Below are 27,978 nucleotides of genomic sequence, written 5' to 3'. Positions count from 1 at the left end.
AGCATAGACTGTAATTATACAAACATAAATGATTATGTTCATTACATATCTATGATAACAGTCACAGACACTTAGTTGTAGAGTGTATGACTAGGTTCAATGTTGGGGAATATATGCAAGGATGGCTTCAAATTAAGGCTATATAAATTTTTACTGTATTTCTTAAAATCAACCTAAAACTACTATAAAAATCAGTTGACCAAGTAATTTTATCTTACATACTACCTTGAAATTTATTCATAAAGAATGTTTAGGGGACTAGAGAGATGGCTCAGCTGTTACAAGCACTGGCTGCTCTTTGAGAGAATCCAGGTTTGATACCCAGAACCCACATGTCTGTAATCCCAGTTCCAGGGAATCTCATGTCTAGTCTCTGTGGGCACCATGCACACATGTGGTATGTACAGACAAAACACCCATACACAAAAAAAAGTAATTGTTTTTTAAAATGCATGTTTTGCTTAGTTGGTTTATGAAACAGGGTTTTTCTGTGTAGCCCTGGCTGTCCTGGAAATTCACTCTGTAGACTAGGCTGGCCTCGAATTCACATATATCTGCCTGCCTCTGCCTCCTAAGTGCTGAGATTAAAGGCAAGCACCACCAGTACCTGGCCTAAAAATGTATATTTTATTAAACTGCTATTGGGAGCTGGAGAGATGGCTCAGTGGTTAAGAGCATTGCCTGCTCTTCCAAAGGTCCTGAGTTCAATTTCCAGCAACCACATGGTGGCTCACAACCATCTGTAAAGAGGTCTGGAGCCCTCTTCTGCCCTTCAGGCATACACACAGACAGAATACTGTATACATAATAAATAAATAAATATTTTAAAAAAACAATGCTATTTAGCAAAATCAAACAAACAAAAAATCACTCTTTTGAAAAAAGAATTAAGTTTTTATATATTATCCTACGTTGGACTCAAACCTATTTCATAGACTTTGAACCTGTGATCCTCGGCCCAGCCTCAAGTTATGATTATAGTAATATAACTCCATACCTAGCTTAATCTGCTAATACATATTTTAGGTCAAATGCAGGTGGCATTCATTGTCTTTTTCTTGTTAATTATTTTGTTTGTGTGTGCGTGGCATGCATGGGAAGGTCAAAAAAAAATTAGGAAATGGTTCATGTTACCTGTGGGATCTACCTAGGTTGTCAATCCTGAAAGAAAGAGCCTCTACCTGCTGAGCCATCTGGACAGTCCCAACTTGTTTTTTAAGAACAGGGTCTCTTGCTTTATTTAATTCACTTAGTCAATGGGATGACTGACCAGCCAGTGCCAATGGCTTGCCCATTTGCTTTCCTGGCACTTGGATTTCATGTGTACTCCGCCATGCCTAAATCTTCTGTGTGATGTCTAGGAATTTAATTCAGGTCCTCATAATGAGGGAGCTATCTCTTAAAGCCCTCATCTGCAATCACCTTAACTCATATCACACACCCCCCAAAAAAAAACAATAAAAAAAAAGTAAGATTTGGGACTAAAAGGAAGGAGCAGCAGTTAAGAGCACTTGCTGTTATTACAGAGGATCCAGATTTGATTCCAGCACCCATTCTGTTACTCACAACTGTCGATAATGTCAGTTATAGGTCCTCCACCAGTACTGGATGTATAAAATGCAAACATGCATTTTAGGCAAAACATCCACACACATAAAATAGAAATAAAACAAGTTTACAAAAACAAGCACTTGGAGATAGAAACAGTTGGAACCCTGTGAGCTTGAGGCTAAACTGGCCTACAAAGAGAGTTCCAGAACATCCAGAATTTCGTAGGGAAACCCTGTGTTGAAAAGTAATCAAATAGGTGTTTGGGGGAGAAGAGGGCAGAGCAAAACTCTGGGGCTGGAGAGATGACTCAGAGGTTAAGAGCACTTATGGTTCTTGCAGAAGACCTGAGTTCAATTTCCAGCATCCACATGGTGGCTTACAATCACTTATACCTCCAGTTCCAGGGGATCTGACAACAACTCTGACTTCTGTGGCCACTGTACACATATGGCATGCACATACACATGTAAACATTTGTACACATAAATAGATCTTAGAAAAAAAGAAAGAAAGAAGACTGAGGTCAACCTGTCAAAAAAAATTTTTTTTTTTTTGGTTTTTCGAGACAGGGTTTCTCTGTGGCTTTGGAGCCTGTCCTGGAACTAGCTCTGTAGACCAGGCTGGTCTGGAACTCACAGAGATCCGCCTCCCTCTGCCTCCCAAGTGCTGGGATTAAAGGCGTGCGCCACCACCGCCCGGCCTGTCAAAAAAATTTTGACACTGGCAGAACTACACATGGCAGCACATCACTTTAATCTCAGCACTTGGAAGATAGAGGCATGAGGGTAATAAGTTCAATGTCATCCTTACCTATATAGAAAGCTTGAGGCTAGCCTAGCTTCGTGAGATAATATCCTAAAAAGTTCACACAGTGATAAGCAAGCTAAGAAAGGAAAAATAAAATTGTGTGGTAGTATAAAACTATAATCAATTATTTGGCAGGCTGTTGAACGAAGAAGTTAACAAGAAACTGGAGACCAGCCTAGACTACATAATAAGACCCTGTCTTAAAAAACAAAATAGGAGCTGGAAAAATAGCCCAGCATTTAAGAGCACATAATGCTCTTGCAAAGGACCTAAGTTTGGTTCCCAGTAACAACGTGTGGCTTACAACCACCTACAACTCCAGCTCTAGGAGATCCAGCCTGTTCTACATAGCAAGTATGGTTTAGTAAATAAGAACACTTGTAGCTCTTGCAATGGATCTCTATTCAATTCTAAAAATCCACATGGCTGCTTACAACCATTGGTAACCCCAGTATCAGGACATCTAGTGCTTCTTCTGGCCTCCGCGCAGACAAAAACATTTATACAGATAAAAATACACTTGGGGGCTGGAGAGATGGCTCAGAGGTTAAGAGCACTGGCTTCTCTTCCAGAGGTCCCGAGTTCAAGTCCCAAAAACTACATGGTGGCTCACAACCATCTAAAATGAGATCTGGCACCCCCTTCTGGCTTGAAGGCACATATCCAGACAGAACACTGTACACGAATAAATAAATAAATCTTTTAAAAAAATAAATTTGGGAGTCAGAGGAAAGTAGATACCTAAGTTCATGTTTGAAGATAGTAAAGTGTACATACAGAAATTTCCAGGAGTCAGCGTTACATGGAGACTATCTAAAAATTAAATGCTGGGCTTATCTTTAATCTCAGATCTCTGGAGGCAGAGTCAAGCAGAACTCTGAGTTCAAGGCCAGCCTGGTCTACTTAGTGAGTTACAGAATGGTTATGTAGATAGAAACCCCATCAACTCTCCCTGTCCACCCCCCAAAATTCATATAAATGGAGATAGAGAGATGGCTCTATAGTTAAGAGCAGTTTTTGTTTTTGCAGGCATATGTGTGCTTGCAGATAAAACCCCATACACATGAAATTAAAGATGCAGAAATTTCTACTATTACCTTTGTCTTTCTTGAAATCCAGTGCATCTTGTTTGTCTGTAACAATTTCCTTCATGTTAACAACACTTCGATGTACTAACTGACGAAGGATTTTGATCTCTCGGATGGCTGTGATTGGGAAGCCCTCTTTCTCATTATCTAGTCGAACCTTCTTCAGAGCTACTAGTTCTCCTGCAAAAATATATAAAACAAATATGGACTGTCACTATAATCAACTGCAGTTATTAGTCATTGTCATGAACCGGTATTCAGACGTACGCATTTTTGTATTTTTTACATAAAACCTCTATGTTTCCCTTCTTTTCTTTAAGAGGCAGAGTTTGAGCTTTGAGCCTCTGGTAAGAATGCCTTCTAACATCAGGGTACACAACCAGCCTTATTCCTGTCTTCAAGCTGATACATAATCTCATTCTTTTCCTACCTCTCTTTCTCATTTCTGAGACAAGGTTTTGCTAAGTAGACTAAGCTGTCTCCAACTTAAATTTCTACCTCTGCTTCCCCAGTGATATCACATGGTAGAAGAAGAAAACAGACTCCTTGCTGTGTACCGTGACGCAAATATAACTAAAGCCAGAAACAGACACATGTATGTGCACTTGCTAAATATGGCTCAGTGGTTAGGAACACTGGCTGCTCTTCCAAAGGACCCAAGTTCAGTTCCCAGCACCTACATGGCAGCTCACAACTGTCTGTAGTTCCAGTTCCAGGGGATATGGCACCTTCACACCAATGGATATAAAAGTTAAATCAGAGCCGGGCGGTGGTGGCGCAAGCCTTTAATCCCAGCACTTGGGAGGCAGAGGCAGGTGGATCTCTGTGAGTTCGAGACCAGCCTGGTCAACAAGAGCTAGTTTCAGGGCCGGCGGTGGTGGCGCACGCCTTTAATCCCAGCACTCGGGAGGCCTTTAATCCCAGCACTCGGGAGGCAGAGGCAGGAGGATCTCTGTGAGTTGGAGACCAGCCTGGTCTAGATGAGCTAGTTCCAGGACAGACTCCAAAAAACCACAGAGAAACCCTGTCTCGAAAAACCAAAAAAAAAAAAGAGCTAGTTTCAGGACAGGCTCCAAAACCACCACAGAGAAACCCTGTTTCGAAAAAAAAAAAAAAAAAAAAGTTAAATCAGTTATATAAATAAATAAAATAGGTTCCCCATAAAATAACACACAAAAATTTCCAGAAAGCAACAAACAGTTTATAATATACAACAAAGAAGACTGGGATTACAGCTTTTTTGATAGACTTCTTGTGTAAGCCCTAAATTCAAATTCTAGGACTAAAACAAAATATAAAACAAAAAACAAAACCTATCAAAAAGTCAAATCAATATTCAGAATAGACAACAAATGTAGAAAATTTAAGCTTGTAATGCTGAAAATCAAATCCAGAACCTCACAAATGTATGCAAACCATCTACTACTGAACTAGCTCAAAAGGAAAACTTTAATAATAAACTACCATACAGTCAGCTCTCTGTATTTTGTATGTCATTCATGGACAAATTACTATAAACTAAAAACATTTCCAGCTGGAAGGAGATAGTGTCTGAACTGGACATGTTCAAAAATCATTTTCTTTGTCATTAATCCTTGAATGATAATAATGTTTATTCATAATTTGCTTTTATTGGTAACAAATAGTCTATAGATAATTAAATTATACAGGAAAATGGGCAGAGGTTACATGCAAATGTTAGGCTATTTCATGTAAAGGACTTAGTACAGGGAGGTCCTAGAGTAAATCGAAACTAAGAATTGACAAAACTATTTTTTGGAACATTTTAATCTACTTAATAATTAAGAGAACAAATTAAAATCTAAAACTTATTTTACTAAATTTATTTAACGAACTAGTAATTATTAAATTATTATGCTTCTGACATCAAGAATTTTAAGGAAATACTTACCTGTGTCTTTGTCCTTGGCTTTATATACTTGACCATACGTTCCTTCTCCAATAATCCCAATAATGTCAAATTTATCCACACATCGCTTCCCCCAATCACTTTCTGTTTGTCTTCTTTCTCCATAACGAGGACAACAAATTCTAAAAAGAAAACCAATTAAAAACTGTTACCTCTCCATTAAATGACTGTCTTTTTACATATTTGTTTGTTTTGTTTAAATTTGTTTTGTTTTCAAGATAGTGTTTCTCTGTGTAGCTCTGGAGCCTGTCCTGGCATTCATTTTGTAGACCAGGCTGGCCTCAAACTCACCAAGATCCATCAATCTCTATCTCCCAAGTGCTAGGATTAAAGGTGTGTGCTACCACTGTCCAGTTTTATTTATAAAATTTTTGTTGAAATGGCAGAAAATAAATAATAAACTGTCAGTGTTTATAATGGATTCTGACTTCAAAATGATACAAGCTGGTAGTGCAGCAGAATGTGTGAGTTTTCACTAAGTACATGGATTGCTTTTCAAAAGAAATGTGGTTTGGTGTTTTTATTTTTTTCGCTTGAGACAGGATCTCACTAAGTAGCTAGGTCTCTGGCTGTCCTGGAACTCACACTATAGAGCACACTGACCTTAAAAATCAAGAGATCAGCCTGCCTCTACTTCCCAAGTGCTGGGATTAAAGGCATGCAATCTGTGAGCTCCAGGCCAGCCAGAAAAACATAGTAAGATCCTGTCTCAACAACAACAAAAACATTAGCTATGTATTATGCTTGGTGGTTATGCTATGAGAATGGCTGCCATATATTTGAATATCTAGTCATCAAGTGGTGAAATTCTTTGATAGGATTAGAAAGATTAGCAGGTGTGGCCTTATTGAAAGAAGTGTGTACTGGAGGTGGTTTTTGAGGTTTCTAAAGCCAAAGCCAGACCCAGTATTATTCCCACTATCTGCCTATGAATCAAGATGTAGTTCTCAGGATGGTGCTTGCATGCAACTGTGGCAATAGACTAAATGCCTTAAATTGTAAGAAAGCCCTCAATTAAACGGTTTATTTTATAAGAGTTGCCTCGGCCATAGTGTCTCTTCACAGTGAGAAAACAGTAACTAAGATCTGTAGGAATAGCCTCGCAAAGACTGTTTCCAATGAAAATGAAATAAAAGATGTATTTTTTAACTCCCGCTTCTATGAGTTGTAAAAGATATATAAATTTTAGATAAAAAACAGAAGAGAATACTCTTCAATTAAAAAGATATCCCTAGCCAGGCCATGGAGGCCTTTAGTCTCAGCACTCGGGAGGCAGAGGCAGGTGAGTTATCTCTGTAAGTTCGAGGCCAGCTTGGTCTTGAGTTCCAGGACAGGTTCCAAAGTTAGACAGAGAAACCCTGTCTCAAAAACAAACTAAAAAGAAGAAAAATCCGGGCTGGAGAGATGGCTCAGTGGTTAAGAGCATTGCCTGCTCTTCCAAAGGTCCTGAGTTCAATTCCCAGCAACCACATGGTGGCTCACAACCATCTGTAAAGAGGTCTGTTGCCCTTTTCTGGCCTTTAGGCATACAGACAGAATATTGTATACATAATAAATAAATAAATAAATAAATAAATAAATAAATAAATAAATAAATAAATAAATATTTTTTTTAAAAAAAAAAAAAAGTAAGAAAAATCCCTAAAGTCCTGGTGAGACGGATAACTAAGCAGTTAAAAGTCATGGACATGGGTTCAATTCCTGGCACCCACATGATGACTTACAACTAACTGTAAGTGCAGTCCCAGAAGACCTATCACCCTCTTTGGGACTCTCTGTATTTAAGAGAGTATTTAAGGCACAGAACTACATAAAGAAAAAATACCCATACACATAAAATAAAAAAGTCACATGCTGGGCAGTGGTGGCACACGTCTTTAATCCCAGCACTTGGAATGCAAAGGCAGGAAGATTTCTGTCAGATCGAGGCCAGTCTGCTCTACAAAGAGTTTCAGGGCAGGCACCAAAGCAACAGAAAAACCCTGTCTCAAAAAAACTTAAACTTTAAACTTAAACTTTATCAGTTTAACTGATAAACTTACTTTGGTCTCTTTTTATACGGTTGTTGAGGAGGCGTAATCACCTTTGGCTCTGGAGAATCTGGGGGAGATGGATCACCACCTGGTAGCTCAGGAGGAAGAGGCAAATCGGTGAGTAGATGGCGAGTTCTCTGCTCCTTCTCTTTCTTTGCAGGCTTTGATGGAACCATTTCTTTTGGACTAAGTAGAGATGAGAGGATAAAAAGATTACTCAGAGACTATTCAAATAAGCTTTAAAAGAATACTATTATGCACAACTATTAAAAAGATTAAAGATTTTACTTATGGAATTATGGCTAAGGGCCAAATTAGGCTCTTTAGGAGGACTGCAGCTCAATTCCCAGCACAGACCTGACAGCTCACAACTATAAATAATTCCAGTTGCAAGGAATACCATGCCTTCCTTTGATTTCTGTCGGAACCAGACATACACATGGTATGCATACGTTAATGTAGCTAAAACTTTCATAGCCATAACAATAAATCTAAAAAAATACTAAAAAGTTAGAACTTACTGAAGTATATTAGTTAATTAACTGATTAATATAACCAATTTATTAAAGAGCAAGATTAAGTGTTTTCATTTTACCAATTATTAAAGTAAAATTTCTTAAAGTAAGCACTGTGAATACGCCTATTTTCTCATGTGTGAAAATAGTGGGGGAATGTTCTTAATATGTTAATATTTTAGGTATACTTTAATTACAAATTTTTTTTAATTTGTTTTGGTTTTGTTTTGATTTTTGGTTTTTTGAGACAAGGTTTCTCTGTGTAACAGTCCTAGCTGTCCTGGAACTCACTTTGTAGACCAGAGGCTGGCTTTGAACTCAGTTAATATTTATTTTTATATGTACAATCTATGCACTACATGCATGCAATGATTGTAAAGGTCAGAAGAGGGCATCAGATACCTTGGGACTGTTGTTACAGATGGAATGTAAACTGCCACGAAGATATTGAAATCAGGTCCTCTAGAGGAACAGGCAGTGCTCTAAACCACTGAGCCATTTCTCTGGTTCAAAGTGATATAATTCTTGCCTAGCAGGTGCCAGATCCTGAGTTAAATACCCAGTATATCTGGTGAGGAAGGGGAAGGAAGGATCTAAACTTGGTGAGGTTCAGGCAGAAGGATCAGAAATTAAAAGAGGCTAGCCTCAATTACACTGCCAAGTTGTTTTTTGCTGTTTTTTTCTTTTTGGCTTTTCAAGACAGGGTGAACCTGAATAACCACCCTGGCTGTCCTGAAACTCTCTCCAGTAGGCAAGACTAGCCTTGAACTCAGAGGTCCACCTGAGTCTGTCTCCCGAGTGCTGGGATTAAAGGTATACCACCACTGCCCAGTTTAAACAGCAAGCATTATTTATTAAGGCCAGTGACTATATGTAATGCTGTTTCAATATTTAAAACAATACATAAATTATTCAATGATACTTTTTATTGAAATGAAATAAAATGTGCAATCCAAGTTCTAAAAGTCACAATGTATGATTGTAGCTCATACAATTCATGAAACTTACTCTTTAACAAAAGTTAACTTTCTCTAACAAAGATTTAAATGAAAAAGGCCAACAATTTATCACTTGATGACTAAAGACTTAAAAAGAATTTAGGGGCCAGGCAGTGGTGGCGCATGGTGGCGCATACCTTTAATCCCAGCACTCAGGAGGCAGAGGCAGGCGGATTTGTGAGTTCGAGACCAGCCTGGTCTACAAGAGCTAGTTCCAGGACAGACTCCAAAGCTACAGAGAAACCCTATCTCGAAGAAGGGGGAAAAAAAAAATTCAAGCAGCAAAATTATTCCTTTTTTTTTTTTCCTGCATGGATGTCTTTGGGACAGCAAAATTATTATAAGACCATTACAGGATTATATAGCTAGCAAATTAGAGTAGTCAGTAGGAATAAGATAAAGTCAGCTTTCTAGAAATTAGAAATTGAAATATTTTGGGGCTTTTGTTTTTTGTTTTTTATTTATTTTTGATACAAGATCTCACTAGTATTTCTGGCTGGCCTTGAACTCCCAGCAATCCTCTCATCTTAGACTCCTGTGTACTAGGATTATAGATATTTGCTATAAAGCCTGGTAAATCCAAATTTTAAAAATAGTTTTATTTTAAAATTGTGTATATGCATGCACGTGTGTGTGTCTGTGTATGTGTTGTTACTGTTATGCCCAAATCTGCGGGGTCCCCACAAAAGCCAACTGACCACGCTACTTGCGTGTCTCACCACCGAACTGAGAGACCCGCGTGTCTCCCCAGAGAGAACCACTCTCTGCAGAAGGGCCCAAGAATGTATCCCCAGGCATAAAGACTGTGATCTTTTTGCACATCAGCAGATCATTTTCAGGCACTACGGATTCTGGGCCCGCTCACAAAAACTCATGACACAGACCTGAGAGACATGTTTCATGAACACAGAAAACTTAACAACATGAAACAAAAACTCATAGGCTGGTTGAAGGCTCTACAGGTGGTAGTCCTAGTAGGCTTTGGGGGATCCCAGACGGCACCCAAATGTTATGCCCAAATCCGTGGGGTCCTCACAAAAGCCAACAAAGGAGACTGAGTCCCATATGTAAAAGCAAAGATCCTTTATTTTAATCAAGTTTGCAAACTCAGTCTCTGCACGTCCAACGTATTGGAATAACAGAGAGCACCGAACTAAATTAGAACTGGGTTTTCATAGTAGAAAAGGTGAGGGTTAGGGGTTTCTGAGGTTCAAGACCCCCTGATTGGCTGACATTTGTCTAGGGGTGTCCTGATGAGGTGTGCTGGCAGGTGATCCTATATACATTAACTTTGAATGGTCTGCTCTTGAGTGGGGATCGGGTAATCTCAGTTTGTGGTGTTTTCTGGCTACCAGGTATTGCTTCGTGGTAAACTACTGAGACTCAGGCCTCTTATTTAAATTTATTGATGGCCAGAGTACCAGGTGATAATGGTTGGAAGTAAAGAACTTCCTTTGGGTGACCTACCCAGACTAAATGGCCCCCCATATTTACCACATATTCCAGCATTCAAGTGGCAGTGGCAAGCTAATCTCTGAGTTTAAGGCCAGCCAAGCCTCTGTAGTGGAATTCCAGGGCATGTGTAAAGGGACCCTGTTTCCAAAACAAAGCAAAACAAACAAACAAACAAAAACACAAAAACCCCCAAGAACATAATTTTAAGAGGTAATGCTTCTTACTAGTTTTTATCATCTTAATCCCCTATAAATGAGTAATTAAGGAATCTACTTAGTTTGTACCACATAAACCACAACTGGGAAGTCAATAAAGTATAATCATGAACGCTTTCTATTTAAATACTCCTAGTAAAGATGAGCATTCATAAGAATCTACAGTCAGATTTTCCTAGCATAAAAGTTTATTAGCAAAAAATGAGAAAATATAAGCTTTCAAAAATTTTTGTAATTTTTAAATATATAAAGAAGGAAAATTATAATTCTACAAACACTATCAAAATATTCTTTATAGTCTCAATTTTTCAGGATTTTGAGAGATTTTCCTAGTTCCGTTGTTCACTTAAAAAAACAAGAAAACTCAAAATATCTGAAATGTCTAGGACTATCACTAAGTCTATGTTTGACTTTTTTTTTCTCAAAGATTTATTTAATGTCTTCAAATATAGTTTATTACCATTGAAAAATGTGCATCCTGCTAGCCTTTAATCCTAATACACAAAGAGGCAGATGCAGGAGGAGCTCTATCAATTTAAGGCCAGCCTGGTCTACAAAGAGAGTTCTAGGACAGGCAGGTCTACAAAGAGAGACAGTCTTTTTAGAAAAAAAAAAAAAGAAAAAAGACATTCTACAAGAATGGTCCGAAGGTAGTGAGTGATCTCAATTGATTGTTCACAGTCAGTTACAGATTGAACTCCTGTTCTACAGTTTCCCCCTTTCTCACTACTGCATTTGACTAGTCTTAAAAAAAAAAAAAAAAAGAAGAAGATTCTAGTTTAAGGAAGTTTATAAGGATGAGTTTTTAATAAGACATGTACTATCAGTTCAGACTACACAAATCTGAAAGGGTCAAAATCTTGCTTCAGTAAATTTCAATATACTAAAAACCTAGAAAAAAAATGAAGACCCATAAAATTCCAAATTTAACAAACACTACAGCTTTTAGTATAAGGCACTAAATGTGCAAAGTATGGATAGAGAGCCTGACATAAAGAGATATTATATGCTAAAATAGTTACTAGGAAATACTGATGTACACACTCTGTCTGTATGTATAATTTGTGGTTTCTCATTCACATTTTGTTTTTGTTTTTTTGTTTTTTCAAGACAAGATTTCTCTGTAGCTTTGGTGCCTGTCCTGGAACTCACTCCTGTAGACCAGGCTGGCCTTGAACTCACAGAGATCTGCCTCCCTAGTGCTTGCGTCACCACTGCCTGGCTCATTCACTATTTTTTTATTTTTTATTTTTGGTTTTTCGAGACAGGGTTTCTCTGTAGCTTTGGAGCCTGGCCTGGAACTAGCTCTTATAGACCAGGCTGGCCTCGAACTCACAGAGATCCACCTGCCTCTGCCTCCCGGATTCACCGTTTTTTTTAAAAGGTTCACCTGTGACGATTAGGTTGCTGTAATTCTTGTATATAAGAAAGAGCTGACCTGGTCAGACAGTGGTGGCACACACCTTTAATCCCAGCTCTCAGGAGGCAGAGAAGGGGGGGGTACGACGACGTGTCTCTGTGAGTTCAAGGCCAGCTTGCTCCGTAAAGCTAGTTCCAGGATAGTTAGGGCAACACAGAGAAACCCAATCTTACAATGCACATACAAATATGCAGGCAAGCTGGGCGATGGTGGCGCACGCCTTTAATCCCAGCACTGGGGAGGCAGAGGCAGGCTGATCTCTGTGAGTTCGAGACCAGCCTGGTCTACAGAGCTAGTTCCAGGTCAGGCTCCAAAGCCACAGAGAAACCGTGTCTGGGGGGGGGGGGGGGGGGGGGGGGAAGGCAGGCAAAATACTTATAATTCAAATTTAAAAAAAGAAAAAATTTAAGACAGGATTTTAATAGACCTGGCTGTTCTGGGGTTTACTATGTAGACCAAACTAGATCCGCCTACTTCTGCTTTCCAAGTATTAGTATTAATGGCCCACCCCCAGCTATATTAAATATATTTATAAATTAAAACAAAACAAAAACAAGGTGAGTAACTCCTGAGGAACAATACCCAAGACTGACTTTAGGCCTCTGTTTGCACGCCTGCACTTCCATATACTCATGCACCCACACACAGAATCATACTTAAATTAATGATGTCAAACTACTGATATCAGAAAAAGTTGGAAAATAGGTTTGCAATTTAAAATAAATGGGGCTGGAGAGATGGCTCAGAGGTTAAGAGAACTGACTGCTGTTCCAGAGGTCCCGAGTTCAATTCCCAGCAACCACATGATGGCTCACACCCATCTATAATGAGATTTGGTGCCCAGAACCCTATATACATACTAAATAAATTTAAAAAATAAATAAAATAAATGGCACTCATTTTTCTATTTACAATGAAGTAATGAAGTCTACAACAGTAAATGCAACTCATCCCCTAGAAAATAAGAGGGTAAGATCTCAACAGAAAAACCAGTAAGACTTCTATATGGCTAAAGCATATCTGTCTGGAGGTCTTCTTGTTCAGCTAGTATGGCCCAATAGATTAAAAAAAAAAAACAACTTTCATAATATCATTTATAAGATTAACACTTTGGGGCTGGAGAGATGGCTCAGCAGTTAAGGCCACTGACTCTTCCAGAGGACCCGGTTCAATTCCTAGCACCCTCATAGAAGCTCCCAACTGTCTGTAACCTGCTGGGCGGTGGTGGCGCACGCCTTTAATCCCAGCACTCGGGAGGCAGAGGCAGGCGGATCTCTGTGAGTTCGAGACCAGCCTGGTCTACAGAGCTAGTTCCAGGACAGGCTCCAAAGCCACAGAGGAAACCCTGTCTCGAAAAACCAAAAAATAAAAAAATAAAAAAAAAAAAAACAACTGTATGTAACCCCAGCAGTTCCAGAGAATCTGATACTTTCACACCAATTGACATAAAGTAAAAAGAAAAAAGATGCATGCTTCATAATCATTTCAGTAATCAACACTCAAAATACTAATTAAAATTTAAGATCATCCCATTGTAAGTTATAGTCTAATTATCAAAGATTCTACATACTGCTCTTTTTTTAACTATAGGATAAGTGATCTTTATAAATTATATCACCCACCAGAGATGGTAGTGTATGCCTTTAATCCCAGCACTCAGTAGGCAAGAGGATCTCTGTGAGTTAAAGGCCAGCCTGGTCAAGTTCCAGGACAGTCAAGGCCATTACACAGAGAAAACTCTCTCTGAAGGAATAAACAAACAAGCAAAAAGTATCACTCTAAAAATTCTTTATAGATATTAAAATTAAAATATTACAAAAAGAAAACAGGGGTATTGAGATAGCTGGGTGGGTAAAGATGTATGTTTGTCATGAAACCCTGCTGACCTGAGCTCCCTCTGGAACCTATGTAAAGAACAAAGGTAAGAACCAACTCCACAAAGTGGCCCTCTGATTTCCACATGTATAACATGGTACATACACACATACACACACACACACACAAGCACACAATAAACTTTTTTTTAAATTTATTTATTATGTATAGTGTTCTGTCTGCATGTATGCCTGCAGGCCAGAAGAGGGCACCAGATCTCATTACAGATGGCTATGAGCCACCATGTTGTTGCTGGGAATTGAATTCAGGAGCTCTGGAAGAAGAGCCAGTGGTCTTAACCACTGAGCCATCTCTCCAGCCCCACAATAAACTTTTTAAAATAAAGATATGGCGGAGAAATATGGTTATGTAAGACATGAGGTATCAGGGTACCTTCTGTGCTCTGATGCACACATATGTACACACAAATAAATTTAAAAAAAAAAAGTACACTTAGACCTGGAAAAATAGCTCATGGGTTTAAGAATGATTATTGCTCTTCCAGAGGAACTGGTTTGGTTCTTAGTACTCACTCACATGACAGCTCACCAACACTTATAACTACAGTCCTAAGAGATCCAATAACTTCTGGCCTATATTGTCCTACATTCATGTGATGTACATAAATTCATACAGACTCACACACATGCATATAAACAAACAAAAAATACTCAAATTGAGTAAAAGTGGGACTGGAAAGATATAATTAAGAGCAGTAATTTAGAGTAATTAACTACTACTCTTCTAGAGATTTGAGTGCAGTTCCCTGAACCCTTACGGTAGTTTAGAACCATCCATACTCTTATTCCAAAGGTTCCATCATCATCTTCTGACCACACACAGTCACAGTACACATATGTATAGACAAAATAGTCATACAAGCACACACACATAAAATCTAATTTTTGTCAGGCATAGTGATACATATCTATAATTCCAGCATCCAGGAGATTGAGGCAGGACTGCTGTGAGCTTAAGGTTACCTGAGACTACACAGTGAGCATAACAGCACCCTATCCCTGCCTAACCCCAAAAGCTACCCATCAAGATAATTCGGCAGGTAAAAGCACTTGCCACCAAGCCTGAGGCTGGAGACACAGGACAAAAAAGAACTGACTCCCACCAAATTTTCCTCTGGTCTCCACACTGAGACACATTATACACACTTGAAAATAAACAATGTAATTTTTTTTTTAAATGGACTGTTTCCACTAAAAAACAAAAAAGCAATTCCTAACAATAAAAGCATCCTGAAAAGATATGCAGTAATAGTTTCAAAAAATTTAAAAAGCAATTACATTACTGATTCTTCCATTCTATTACGGAACTTACCTATCCATATCATCATCTCCAGGTAACAAGGGAGGGAGGGGCAGAGGAGGCAATGTTGAAGTTTTCAGATGTGGAATAGCAGCTGTTACAGATACTTGAGTCTTCACAGAAACCTGTACAGGGGGCTGAGAATTTGTCTGAGAGCACAGAGTAGATGTCCTTGGGTGAGGAGAAGAGGGCAAAGTTGAAGCACTAGAAACAGGAGCTTGACTAGATGGTGGTTGGGGAGGAGGCAGAGGTGGCTGCAGTGGAATAGCTGGTAGTGGAGGCAAAGGTGGCAAAGGGGGTGCCTGAGGTGGAGGGGTAGTAGATGGTAAAGGGGGTGGAGAAGTAATTGTGGGGAGAGGTGGAAGGGCCTCCTTTTCTGACGTCTCTGTCTCCTTAGAAGTAACAATCACCTCCTTCAGTGCTACAGGTTTAGTGTCTTTTACTCCCTGAGCTTTCAAATCCTTAAGAACAGGATGCTTCTGCAGGTTCTCATCCAACTTAACTTTCCCTACATCTAAACAATTTTTTACCTCTGTGTTTGAATGTGCTACATTTATCAGTTCAGTGTCTGGGATAGATTTTTCTGACTTTATACCTCTGGGTAACTTTTTAGACTCTAACCCTGACTCCTTCACCTCAACTTTATCTTTTTTAGTCAGAGTGATGGGTGAACCCTTGGAATCTTTTCCATCCATTTTTGCTGCTGCTGCAGCAGCTGCTCTTTCCTTCTTTTTCCTACTGAGTTCAGCTCCCAGGCTGGAATTCAATGGAAGCCTGACAGGTGAGATACTGGAATGACGGCTGTGTGACCCGGATCTCTTCTTTTTACTATGAGAAGATGAGTGTCTTGAATATGCAGGACTTCTGCTTCTGGACTTCATGGATTTCCTACTGACAAAAGAAAAAAGGCAGTTTGAAATAGACAATAAACAGAGATAAAAGAAGACAATAGGTCAGCAAAACAGGGTCTACATCTGTAAATTTGATCCCATTCTGAGTTATCAATTTTAAAAGATGATTAAAGCCAGGCATGGTGGCACAGTCCTTTAATCCTAGCACTTGAAAGGCAGAGGCATAAGAACATCTGAGTTCAAAGACAAGATTACCATCTCAAAAAAAAAAAAAAAAAAAAATAGGGAACCCTGATTGCTCTTTGGGCTGACAAGGGAAGGGGACTTGAGTGGGGGAGGGGGAGGGAAAGGGGAGGTGGCGGTGGGGAAGAGACAGAAATCTTTAATAAATAAATAAACAAACAAACAAACAAAAATCAGGGGAGAAATGGGGTTAGGAGAGACTGACTCAGTGATTAAGAACACTGGAAGTTCCAGTGATGTGGGAGTGATTTCTTATTAATAAAGAAACTGCCTAGGCCCCTTGATAGGCCCACCCTTAGGTGGGTGGAGAAAACAGAAGAGAATTCTGGGAAAAAGAAGCTTAGTGAGGAGTCGCCATGATTCTCCCACTCCAGACAGACGCAGGTTAAGATCCTCCCTGGTAAGACAGCTCGTGGGCTACACAGAATATTAGAAATGGGTTAGAACAATATATAAGAGCTAGCCAATAAGAAGCTGGAACTAGCTGGGCCAGGCAGTGTTTGAAAGAATACAGTTTCCGTGTAATTATTTCGGGGCATAACCTAGCCATGCGGGCGGCAGGGTGCCGGGGACGCAGCCCTGCTGCTCCTAACATCAACATTCCAGAGGTCTGGGGTTCTAATCCCAAAGCCCACATGGTATTTAATTAACTGTTACTCTAGTTCCAGGTGATTCAACTTCCTTTATTGTCTCCCGGATCACTGCAGGTACACGGTACACAGACATACAGTCAAACAATCCACACATATAAAATAATTATAAACCAAGTTGGGCATTGGGGTACATGCCTTTACCCCCAGCACTTGGAAGAGACAGGCTGGTGTGGTGGATCTGTGAGTCCAAAGCCATCTTAGTCTACAGAGTGAATTCCAGGACAGCCATAGTTACATATTGAGACCCCCATCTCAGAAAACATACACAGATACACACACAGAGAGAAAGAGGTTCAAAGTTGGCACTACAGAAAAGGATTGGCCAGGTGGTGGTGCACACCTTTATTCTCAGCACTTCAGAAGCAGAGGCAGGCATATATATGCAAGTTCGAGACCAGCCTAGTCTACAGAGTGAGTTCCAGGACAGCTAGAGGTACACAAAGAAACCCCCTCTTGAAAAGTAAAAAAAAAAAAAAAAGGTCAGTGGTTAAACGTATTTCCCAACACCTACTTGGTAGCTCAAATCATCCAACAGTCACTTCTTATTTCCTTGAACGCCAGGCATGCACATGGAACACATACATACATGCATGCAAACACACAATAAAATTTTAAAGATTTAAAAAAGAAAAAAATCAGATCAAAGTTATCCTATTATACAGCAAACTCAAAACCAGCCTGGGCTACTTGAGACTATTATCTAAAAACAAAAAAGGAAATTTAAAGATTCTCAATCATGCATGAATATACATTTGAATTAAGTAAAACTAAAAATTCCTTTGGCTAGGACTTGGCTCCTATTTGTAATCTCATCTTGGTAGGCAGAAGCAGGAGGATCTAAGTTCAAAGCAAGCCTAGTCTACAAGAGCTAATTATAGGACAGACAAGGCTAACAAACCCTGTTTTGAAAATAGGAAAAATAAATTAAAAAAATTAAAAAACGAAAGCATCAAAATTGCCCACTATGTAGTCATAGTCACAAAGCTTACTTTAAGAATTTTTTTTAATAAATCTTTGCCTTTATTTATGTAAGAGGACCAAGTCTGTGTCTACCGTCCAGAGAAGAGCATCAGAATCTCTGGGACTGGATTTAGAGATGTTTGTGAGTCACTGTATGGGTGCTGGGAATCTTCCTCCTGAAGAACAACCAGTGCTCCTAACCACTGATCTAACACTTCAGCCCAACTTCTAACCCTTTAACTAGGGTACTACTTACTGCCTCAGCTTATTACAAAGTTGTGTCCTCATCTCCAGACTGCTGATATTAAAGGTCTCACTTAGTTCCTTTAACACAAAAATGACTGCCAATCAACTTTTTAAGACACATAAAACAAGAAATTACTACATGTACAAATAAACTTACTTGTTTGTTTTGTTTTTGAAATGGGATCATCCTATGTAGCCCTGACTAGCCTGAAATTTGATATGTAGACCAGGCTAGCTTCAAACTCTGCCCAGCTACAGTCAATATTCTTAACTGCTAAGCCATTTTTCCAGTCCAACAAAAAAAAATTATTAAGAATGACTGTAAAATAAAATCTGGAAATCTACAGGACAGATTATTTTAAAGTGTCATTAGTTACGTTTTTACATTGCCCTGCTCAAGATTCAGTGTGAAGAAAACCAATCCAAACTACTAAAATTGACTAAAGTGAAGCATGAAGCCTTTAGTCCCAGCACTTGAGAAGAAAAGGTAGGCAGGCATTTGAGACAGCCTGGTCTACATGAATTTCCAGCCAACCAGGGCTGCATAATGAGACCCTGTGCCAAATAAATAAATAAGAGGTGCCAAGCCTGGGTGTTATGGCAAACACCTTTAGTGACACACTATTATGTCTATAGAGAATCACAGACAGATGAAATCTCTGAGTTCTAGGCCAGCCTGGTCTACATAGTGAGCACTTGTTTAACATGCAAAAATCCCTGAGTTCATTCCCAAGCACTGACCCACAATCAAAATCAAAATGGTGTTTTCCCCCAGTCTATTTTTCCCAAATGAAGAATCTATCACAGAGTGCCAGGACAGCCAAAGCTACAAAGAGAAACCTCTCTTGAAAAAATAGAAAAGTAAATTAGGGCCTTAACCATTCTATGTAAACTGAATTATATCACCAGCCCTCTTTTTGGAGGGAAAGGAGCCTTTTCAATTCTTCTTATGTCAGCATGATAGCACAAGCCTTTAATAGCACTATGGAGGCAAGAGACAGGTGGATCTCTGAGTTCTAGGCCAGTCTGGTCTATATAAAAAATTGTAGGTTGGCCATAGCTACATGAGACCTATCTCAAAAAGAAATAAATTTGGTGGGGCAGTGGTGGTACACGCCTTTAATCCCAGCACTAGAGAAGCAGAGTCAGATTGATCTCTGAGTCTGATTTTGAGGCCAGTCTGGTCTACAGAATGAGTGAGTTCCAGGACAGCCAGAGCTACACAGAGTAACTCTATTGCGAAAAGAAAAAATAAAGAGATAAAGGAAGCTGGGGAGGAAGGAAAGAAAGAGATTTTTATTATTATTGTGCATGTATATGATCTATAGATGTTGGAGGATAACTCTGAAGTCAGTTCTCTCCTTCCACCTTACATGAGGGTCTAAGGCTCAAACTGAGGTAGAGAGCCATCTTGTCAGCCCATTGTGCTTGGTCTTTTTGAGATAAGGTTTCAAACAACAGTCCAGGCTGGCCTTGAAATCAAAATTCTCTTGCTACAGTTTCTCAAAACACTGAACTTATGGATGTGTGCCAGTCTGCTCAGGTTCCAACCTCTATAATTTTTTTTGGTTACTTACTGTTGGGAATTGCAATAAACAAAATTATATAATAGATGGATATAAATAATGCTCTGTACAACACAACAAAAAGTGCATGTTTCCATATTTTATGTTTATACTTGCATACCCCACCAGCATACTGTCTCCACACACTACTAGGTTTATATCTGCCATCACTACATTCATTTCAATTAAAAGAACACAACTTTCTCAGTTCACTTAAGAGAACATGTTATCTGCACATATCTAAGAATGAAAAAAGAATGATTTCAAAACAAAAACTCTCACCCAAAATTCTCTTTTAACCCTTTAAATTTCTAAACTCAAGAGTAAAAAATTTTTCAAGTAACCTTAATGTTAATACTCTAAAGAAAACAAATATTCTGTCTAATTTTATAGATAATGTCTGTAATCCCAACAGTCAAGAGGGTAAAGTAGGATTGCTGGAAATTTCAGGCCAGTTTCAGACCAGCATAAGGTACACAGCAAATTTCAGGCCATCCTAGGTTACAGCATGAAACTCTGTATAAAAAACATAAAATTCTTAGATTCCCTTTTATAACTATGCAACATTACAAATGGTACATTTATCACTTACGTATTCCAATAGATATAAATCATACCTCTCTAAAAAATTATGAACTCTAAGAAATGGTTTGCATGGTAAATGTTTATAAAAGTATGCTGTTTGCTACAATTTTGAGATGAACCTAAACAAAAGATGAAATAATGAAGATAAACAGACATGACAAAATATGTTAATTGCAGAATTTAGGTGTTAGATATCTGCAAGTTTATCATAATTCTTTCAACCTATGTTTGATTTTTTTTAATACCAGAATGAGAAAATACTAAGAAAATTTAAGCACTGTAGTTAGGCAAATACACTTTAGTGTATTTACCTTAGACAGTGAAATATACTCTGACTTATAAAGCATATGCATGAATTAATCTTTACCTGTGGTTTTCACCCATAAAATGTACATTCTAGGTACAAGATACAGTAACATGCTTCATATTTATTAATCTTCACAACAGCCTTGAAGCAGGTACTCCTATTTTTCACATAAAGAAACTCAGGTATGGACAAATTAATCATTTGCCAAAGGTTACAAAGAAATATTAAGATTCCACTCAGATAAAACTAAAGCTCCTGCCGGAAAGTGGTGGCACATGCCTTTAATCCCAGCACTCAGGAGGCAGAGGCAGGTGGATCTCTGTGAGTTCCAGGACAGCCAGGACTGTTACAGAGAAACCCTGTCTCGAAAAACCAAAAACACTAACGCTCCTATTGTTTTTGTGGAAAGTGATGGGTTCAGACATGAAACAAGAACACAATTTTCCATAGGCAATTTCAAATTAACACATCTTTCTTGCAAAAATATCAAGCTGAAGGCAATTATTACCATATATTTCAAGGAAAACTTGCTAGTGTTGAGCTAGAGAGATAGCTCAGTGGTCCAGAGCACCGGGGTTCAAATCCCAGCACCCACATGGCAGCTCACAACTGTAACTCCAGAAACAGGAGACTCCACACCCTCTTCTGGCCTCTGAGGATACCATAAATGCATGTAAACATTACATGGATGGAAATAAAACGCTCATATGTAATAAAAAAGACAAAATCTTAAAAAAAAAAGTACTAGTGTTAAAATAAGTCAACAGTGGTGCTAGAAAAAAAATTCAAACTCTTTGGAATCACTTTTTGCTAGGCTAAATGTCAAAAAGAAAACACCCTCATTAGCTCAATTTTTACTAAACAGTTACAAGATAGGGCTATTCAGTAAGATATAACTAATTAGATTTGGTGACCCAGAAGACAAAATTGGTAGGATAATAGGCAAAAGGACTCAAAATAGTAGAAATGTAAATTCATGGGGCTGGAGAGGTGGCTCAGCTTAAGGTTAAGGAGCACTGGCTGTTCTACCAGAGGACCTAGGTTCAATTCCCAGCATCTACATGGCAGCTCACAACTGTCTCTAACTCAAGTTCCAGGGAATCTGACACCCTCACACCAATGCACATAAAATTAAATAAATTGTTTAATGAAAACTTGTAATTTCTCGTTTTTCTTCTTAAACACTGTAAAGCTGTGTTTTAAACACTGGTATCAATATGACTTACAAAGTTAAGACAAAGCAACAAGTAGCTCTAAATAAGTTTGGAGATCATGCACTCCCTAGGATTTCTTACCACTGAAGATTCCCATTACTGCAAGTACCTACCTACCTTGCTTGAGCAGCTGGAGGCATGTGAAATCTTTACTTCTCAATTCTGGGTTAAAGGAAAACCCAAACTTACCTAAATGACTAGCCACCCTAGCCAAAGACGAACACTGCAAGCTTTAACAAAACGTTGTAAGGACGAATTGCCAACCGCTCCCAACCCACCCGACCTTAGGAAAGACAGGTAACAGCTCACCTGGGGATCGGACTCCGACTCAGAGACCTCTTGCTCAAGAAAGGGCTGCTAGATCGCCTTCGACCGTAGGGACTGGGTGATCTCCCGCTATAAGAGCCGCTCCTTTCGTAGCTGGATGACCGTCTCCGGCTATAGGGACTCACAGACCTCTGTCGTCTACTGTAGGGGCTGGGTGAGCGAGCGCTGGACTGGTAAGCAGAAGGCTCTTTGTAAGGTGGGCTGACTGACTGCCTTCTTGAGGTACTCCCAGGACTCTTCTTGTAAGAGTCATAATTGCTAGAAGTGTGAGACCTTGGGGGGCTAAGGTCGTAGTCTTGGCCATAAGACGCTCCTGAAGGGCTGTCATCTTGCTTGGAACTGTCAGACCATTTCCTATGCGGACTCCTGGATCTCCGTTTGGGGCTATCCACCGTTTTGTAACTTTTGGGTGTTTCCCTTTTCCGATGACTTTTACTCCGGTCCTTGTGCCCGGACTTCAACTCACGTTCTTTCCGGGTCTTCTCCTTGTGGAGTTTGGATGACCTGGATTCCTTGCTGCTGCTTTTGGATACTTGTGCCTTCCCATAGTCATCACTCCCCTCCGCTGAACGCTTTGAACTTCCTGATATCCGGTCCTTCGTGGACCCAGATTTGGAGACTTCCTGGTTTTTTTCTTTCTCGGTCTGCTTAGTTCTTAGCAAGTCTCGAGACCGCCGGTGCTGGTGGTGACGATGTCTGTGCAGGCGGTCACTCCGATCCGTTCCACGACGCTCATCATTCTCCCTCCTGTCTAATTTGAAGGACGTGTCATCCGAGAAGGTGTCTGAATCCGAGCTGATGTCATCATACTCCACCAAAGGTTTGATTACTGTACCCAAAGATGCTGCTTCGGGGGTCACCAGCCCCGTATCTTTGGAGTGCTTGGACTTATGCCGCTTGTGCTTCGACACCAAGCGGTGACGCTCCCTGCTGTTGGAGCTGCCACCTCCCGATGACGGCTGCGAAGTTCCAGAAGCTCCTCCGCTCGCGTCCTTCTTACCCCCATGTCTCTCGGAATTGGGCATTCCCTTTCCCCAAGCCTGTAGAAGGGGAAAAAGTTCCCCAGCACTCCAAAAAGCCCCACCCTCCCCCCCGACCCCACGCCCACCAAGGAACCCCTAAAAGGGGGTGGGGAGGGAAGGGACCGCAGGCCAGGCTCCTCCTCCCTCTCGCCTCCTCAGCGCCCTCCTACATGAGGTGGGGGGGGGAGGGAAGGAGCGAGGGAAGAAATGAGAGTTCCTCGGCGGTGGAAGGAGCGAGACACCCGCAGCAACTCGAGTCTGCTCGCCGCCGCCGCCCACCCGCGCCGATCTTCAGGCCCGCGAGCCTGGGACCGCAAGGAAGCAGGAAGCCGAGCGCCCGAGTCTGAGGGGCCGACTCCGGCTCTGGCGCCCCGGGAGGACTGCGCGGGCCCTTCCTCTACCCGGTAGTCCGGTTCGGCGCCCGGGCTCGGCGGCCTAGGTGGCCTGACCTCCCGCTTTGTCCCTCGTCCCCGAGGGAGCCCCCTTCTCTAGCCTCCGCCTCACCCCGACACCTCACATACACATCCCGCTCCCTCACCCAGACTCAGTCACACACTAGATTAAACCGAAACGGCACTTGGTGGAGGGGGAGGGGCGAGCGCCCAAAGTCTCGCGAGAGGTCCCTAGGCTCCCGCGATACTTCGCGCTTCCTTTTCACCGCGACCCATTACTTCGCCAGACAACGCGAGAGCAGGGCCCAAGCCCTATACGCGTCCCGTTAGACTCTCGCGATACGTTTCCAACTCCCCCTTTTGAGAGGGGCTTTATGAAAGCGGAAGTTGCGGCGCTCACCTTTAAAACTTAAACCTAATTGATAATTCATGGGGAATTACTGCCAGGTTCGGGTGGAGACGCGTTTTAGCATGCTTCTAAGAAGTCTTTTGGTTTTGGGAATCTTTTTTAAACAAGGGACAGATGAACGTTGGGGCTCTTACAAGGGAAGTCTGAACGTTTAACAAAGCTTGTTACTAAGTGCCAGGCAGTCTGTATTTATCTTCTCTGTCCTCAGGATTAACCAGTGGGGCGGGTGGTGGTGGCACACGCCTTTAATCCGAGGACTTGGGAGCAGAAGCGGGCACGGCAAGGAAATTAACACTGTCTTCACTGCGATTTGACAGGCGAGGAATCCCGGATTCATAGAAGTTAGTTTAGGGGTAGAAAAGTTAGTGGCAGAGCGCCAAAGCGAAGTCATCCTGTAGCCCAGGCTGGCCTCAGAATTGCGGGATTCAGCCCCAGCTTCCCTATTGCTGGGATGACAGGCGAAAACGTTTTTCCTGGATCTTTGTTTTTACAACTTATGTATTTTAATACTTTAAATTTTCTGCATGCTTTTAGTTTTTAGTTTTCAGATGGGGTCTCTCTGTGTAACCCTGACTGGAACTCACAAAAACTGAAATGCCTCTCCCTGAGCCTGAGTACTGGGGATTAAAGGTCTGTGCCACCACTCCCCCCTTTCACAGCCTTTTAAATAAATTTAAATGTCCATGGAACAACGACTGAAGTAGATGCAAATGATATGTGGAGTTAATAATGGTTGGAAATGGAATTTAGTCATCTGAATGGTTTACTTAAATCCAGATTCTGAAGACCTTTTAAGAAAGGTATTAAAAACCAAGTGGTGGTGGCACAAGCTTTTAATCCCAGCACTCCGGAAGCAGAGGCAGACAGATCTTTGTGAGTTCTAGGCCAACCTGGTCTACAAGAGCTAGTTCCAGGACAGACTTCAAAGCTACAGAGAGACCCTGTCTCGAAAAACCAAATAAATAAATAGTAAAATAAAAGGTATTAAAAGTCAGTTTGAGCCTGGCGGTGGTGGTGCACGCCTTTAATCCCAGCACTCGGGAAGCAGAGGCAGTTGGTTCACTGTGAGTTGACCAGCCTGTGATACAAATCAAGTCCAGAACAGTCAAGGCTCCATATCACCAAAAAATCCTGACTCAAACAAAAGGCATTTTGAACCTGACCTGCTAGAACACACCTTTAAATTCAGCACTCCGGAGGCTGAGGAAGAACAACCAGTGTTGCATAGTGAGACCCTAACTAAAAAAAGAAAAATTGGCTTGACTGGATGCATTGTGCAAGTTTTATACAAGGATAGATTATCCTGAAAAGTAGAAGGGCCGCTGGATGAAAACTCTGGGATATACTACCCCTACGATTGATGTTTTGTTGAGCTGGAGAGATGGCTCAGTGGTTAAGACCACTGGCTCCTCAGAGGACCCAGGTACAGTTCCCAGCACCCACATGGCAATTCTGGGGCTTCTGACACCCTCCCACAGACACACATGCAGGCAAAATAGTTATGCAAATGAATTGAAAAAAAAAGGTTGATGTTTTGCCATCACAAACGTCAAATTTCCACAAAAAGAGAAGAAAATGAGACTCAGAAAGAATAGCTAGATCTAAGCACATTTGCACCCAGTACAGGAAATACCAGCTGCGGTTCCCTGAGGAGCATTTCTCTTGCATTACACTTTTTTTTTCTTTTTTTAAAGATTTATTTATTTATTATATATACAGGGTTCCGTCTCTCTGTATGTTTGCTGGCCAGAAGAGGGCACCAGACCTCACCACAGATGGCTGTGAGCCACCATGTAGTTGCTGGGAACTGAACTCGGGACCTCTGGAAGAGCAGTCAGTGCTCTTAACCTCTGAGCCATCTCTCCAGCCCCTGCATTACACTTTTTTTGGTGGATTCAAATCTTTTTTTTTTTTTTCAGGTAGGCCAGGCTGGCCTCTAACTCCTTGAGATCCACCTGCCTCTGTCTCCCAAATGCTGGGATTAAAGATGTGCACCACCACCACTCAGCAATAAAATTCTATCCTAGGAAATTTTGTGTCGAAAATTTCTTTTTTCCTTTTCTTTCCTCATCCCTTCACCTCTCCTGCTGTCTTGGAGAAGTTCTCCAGGCTAGCCTGACACTCACGTTCACCTGCTCAAGAGTCAAAACGCTGAAATTATAGGCAAGTATTGCTATGTGGGCCTCTCAGATTTTTTTTTTTTTGGAGCCTGTCCCGGAACTAGCTCTTGTAGACCAGGCTGGTCTCGAACTCACAGAAATCCACCTGCCTCTGCCTCCCGAGTACTGGGATTAAAGGTATGTGCCACCACCGCCCGGCTCAGATTTTTTAAATACAAAATTTGTAAACTCCTGGTCTACAAAGCAAGTTCCAGGACAGTCAGAGCTGTTACACAGAGAAAAAAGGTGAAAAATGAAATTGTGAATTCCCTGAATTCTCACAATAACAATGAGAAGAGTGCTTGTGTAAAAATAATGATTGGGGGGTGGGGGGGTTGGAGAGATGGCTCAGCAGTTAAGACCACTGACTGCTCTTCCAGAGGTCCTGAGATCAATTCCCAGCAACCACATGGTGGCTCACAACCATATATAGATCTGGTGCCCTCTTCTGGCCTACAGTCAGGATACTGTATAAATAAATAAATCTTTAAAAAAAATAATAATTGTGGCCAGGCAGTGGTGGAGCACACTTTAATCCCAGCACTCAGGAGGCAGAGGCAGGCGGATCTTTGTGAGTTTGAGGCCAGCCTGGTCTACAAGAGCTTGTTCCAGGACAGGCTCCAAAGTAACACAGAGAAATCCTGTCTCGAAAAACCAAAACCAAAAAAATTAAAAATAATAATAATAATAATAATAATGATGATGATTGCGGGGCTGGAGAGATGGCTCACAGGTTAAGAGCACTGATTGTTCTTCCAGAGGTCCTGAGTTTAATTCCCAGCAACCACATGGTGGCTCACAACCATCTGTAATGAGATCTGGTGCCCTCTTTGGTCTGCAGGCACACATGTAGACAGAATACCATAAACATAATAAATAAATAAATCTAAAAAAAAAGAACTTAAAAAAAAGATTGCCCTCAAAAATAAAAGGAAAAAAATGGGAAAAAGAGGATTGTATCACTTTGCAGAAAAACCTTGACCTCCATGACTCAAGAGTGCTTCAGCATTGTGTCTGCACACCCACCAGAGGTAGGTGCTGGAACTCTGCAGTGGCAGATCCTGGTCAGGAAGGACACAGATAGGAAGTTATGTGGCTGGAAAGACAGGGCTCAGAGGGCAAGAGCGGCTATTCCTCCAGAGCACCCACAAGGCAGCTCACTTCTATCTGTCACAATTCCTCCTCCAGGGAATCAGACACCTTCCACAGACATGCATCTAGGCAAACATAAAAAGAAACCATAAACATTTTAAAAAATAAACTTAATTAGAGTTACAACTACTTCTTCACACATGAACTTAATAGAGTCTTGGTGGCAGTGTGCTGTTTGTGTCAGGATCTCACACAATCGCTCAGGCTGACCTGAAACTCTGCCTTCCTCCTCCGCTCTGCACTAGTGATTGTGATTATAGGTTTGAGCCGGCATGCATCCAAATTATTAGTTTAGGCTTTAGGTTTAAAGAGCTCTCTTGGCCGGGTGGTGGTGGCGCACGCCTTTAATCTTTAATCCCAGCACTCGGGAGACAGAGGCAGGCTGATCTCTGTGAGTTCGAGACCAGCCTGGTCTACAAGAGCTAGTTCCAGGACAGGCTCCAAAACCACAGAGAAACCTTGTCTCGGAAAAAAAACAATAAATAAATAAATAAATAAATAAATAAATAGCTCTCTTGGTCCTGATAGGATGGCACGGAAACTCAGAGATCTGCCTGCCTCTACTTGCCCAGTACTGGAATTAAAGACATGTACTTCCACTCTGGGCCTGACTTTGCATTAGTTTTGAGATAGCATCTCAGGTGTCTAAGGAGGCCTCCTAGCCGGTAAGTAGCAGGGTCTGACTT

The 27,978-nt window shown here is 40.8% G+C and overlaps 1 protein-coding gene across 31 annotated transcripts in view; it reads right to left on the bottom strand.

Moving 5' to 3' along the window:
- The window catches only part of Cdk12 (cyclin dependent kinase 12), an 83,077-nt gene extending 59,246 nt beyond the window's left edge, over positions 1-23,831 (bottom strand). For 27 of the 31 annotated variants that reach the window (XM_050157126.1, XM_050157131.1, XM_050157127.1 and 24 more), the window contains exons 1-5: positions 22,141-23,829; positions 15,220-16,098; positions 7,419-7,595; positions 5,359-5,498; positions 3,456-3,626 (exon numbers count right to left, since the gene is read on the bottom strand). In XM_050157126.1, coding sequence (XP_050013083.1) covers positions 3,456-3,626; positions 5,359-5,498; positions 7,419-7,595; positions 15,220-16,098; positions 22,141-23,183 — 2,410 coding nt within the window. In that variant the 5' untranslated portion in view covers positions 23,184-23,829. Of the gene's footprint in view, positions 1-3,455; positions 3,627-5,358; positions 5,499-7,418; positions 7,596-15,219; positions 16,099-22,140 lie in introns of all 31 variants that reach the window. The other 4 variants (XM_050157123.1, XM_050157124.1, XM_050157125.1 and 1 more) reach the window with 4 other exon arrangements.
- Between the last annotated feature and the right edge of the window lie 4,147 nt (positions 23,832-27,978).

The sequence above is a fragment of the Alexandromys fortis genome, unplaced genomic scaffold (genome assembly GCF_014885135.2).
Source record: "Alexandromys fortis isolate MF-2015 unplaced genomic scaffold, M_Fortis_MF-2015_v1.1 scaffold_31, whole genome shotgun sequence".
NCBI lineage: Eukaryota > Metazoa > Chordata > Mammalia > Rodentia > Cricetidae > Alexandromys > Alexandromys fortis.
This window is presented reverse-complemented; position numbering and strand designations above follow the sequence as displayed.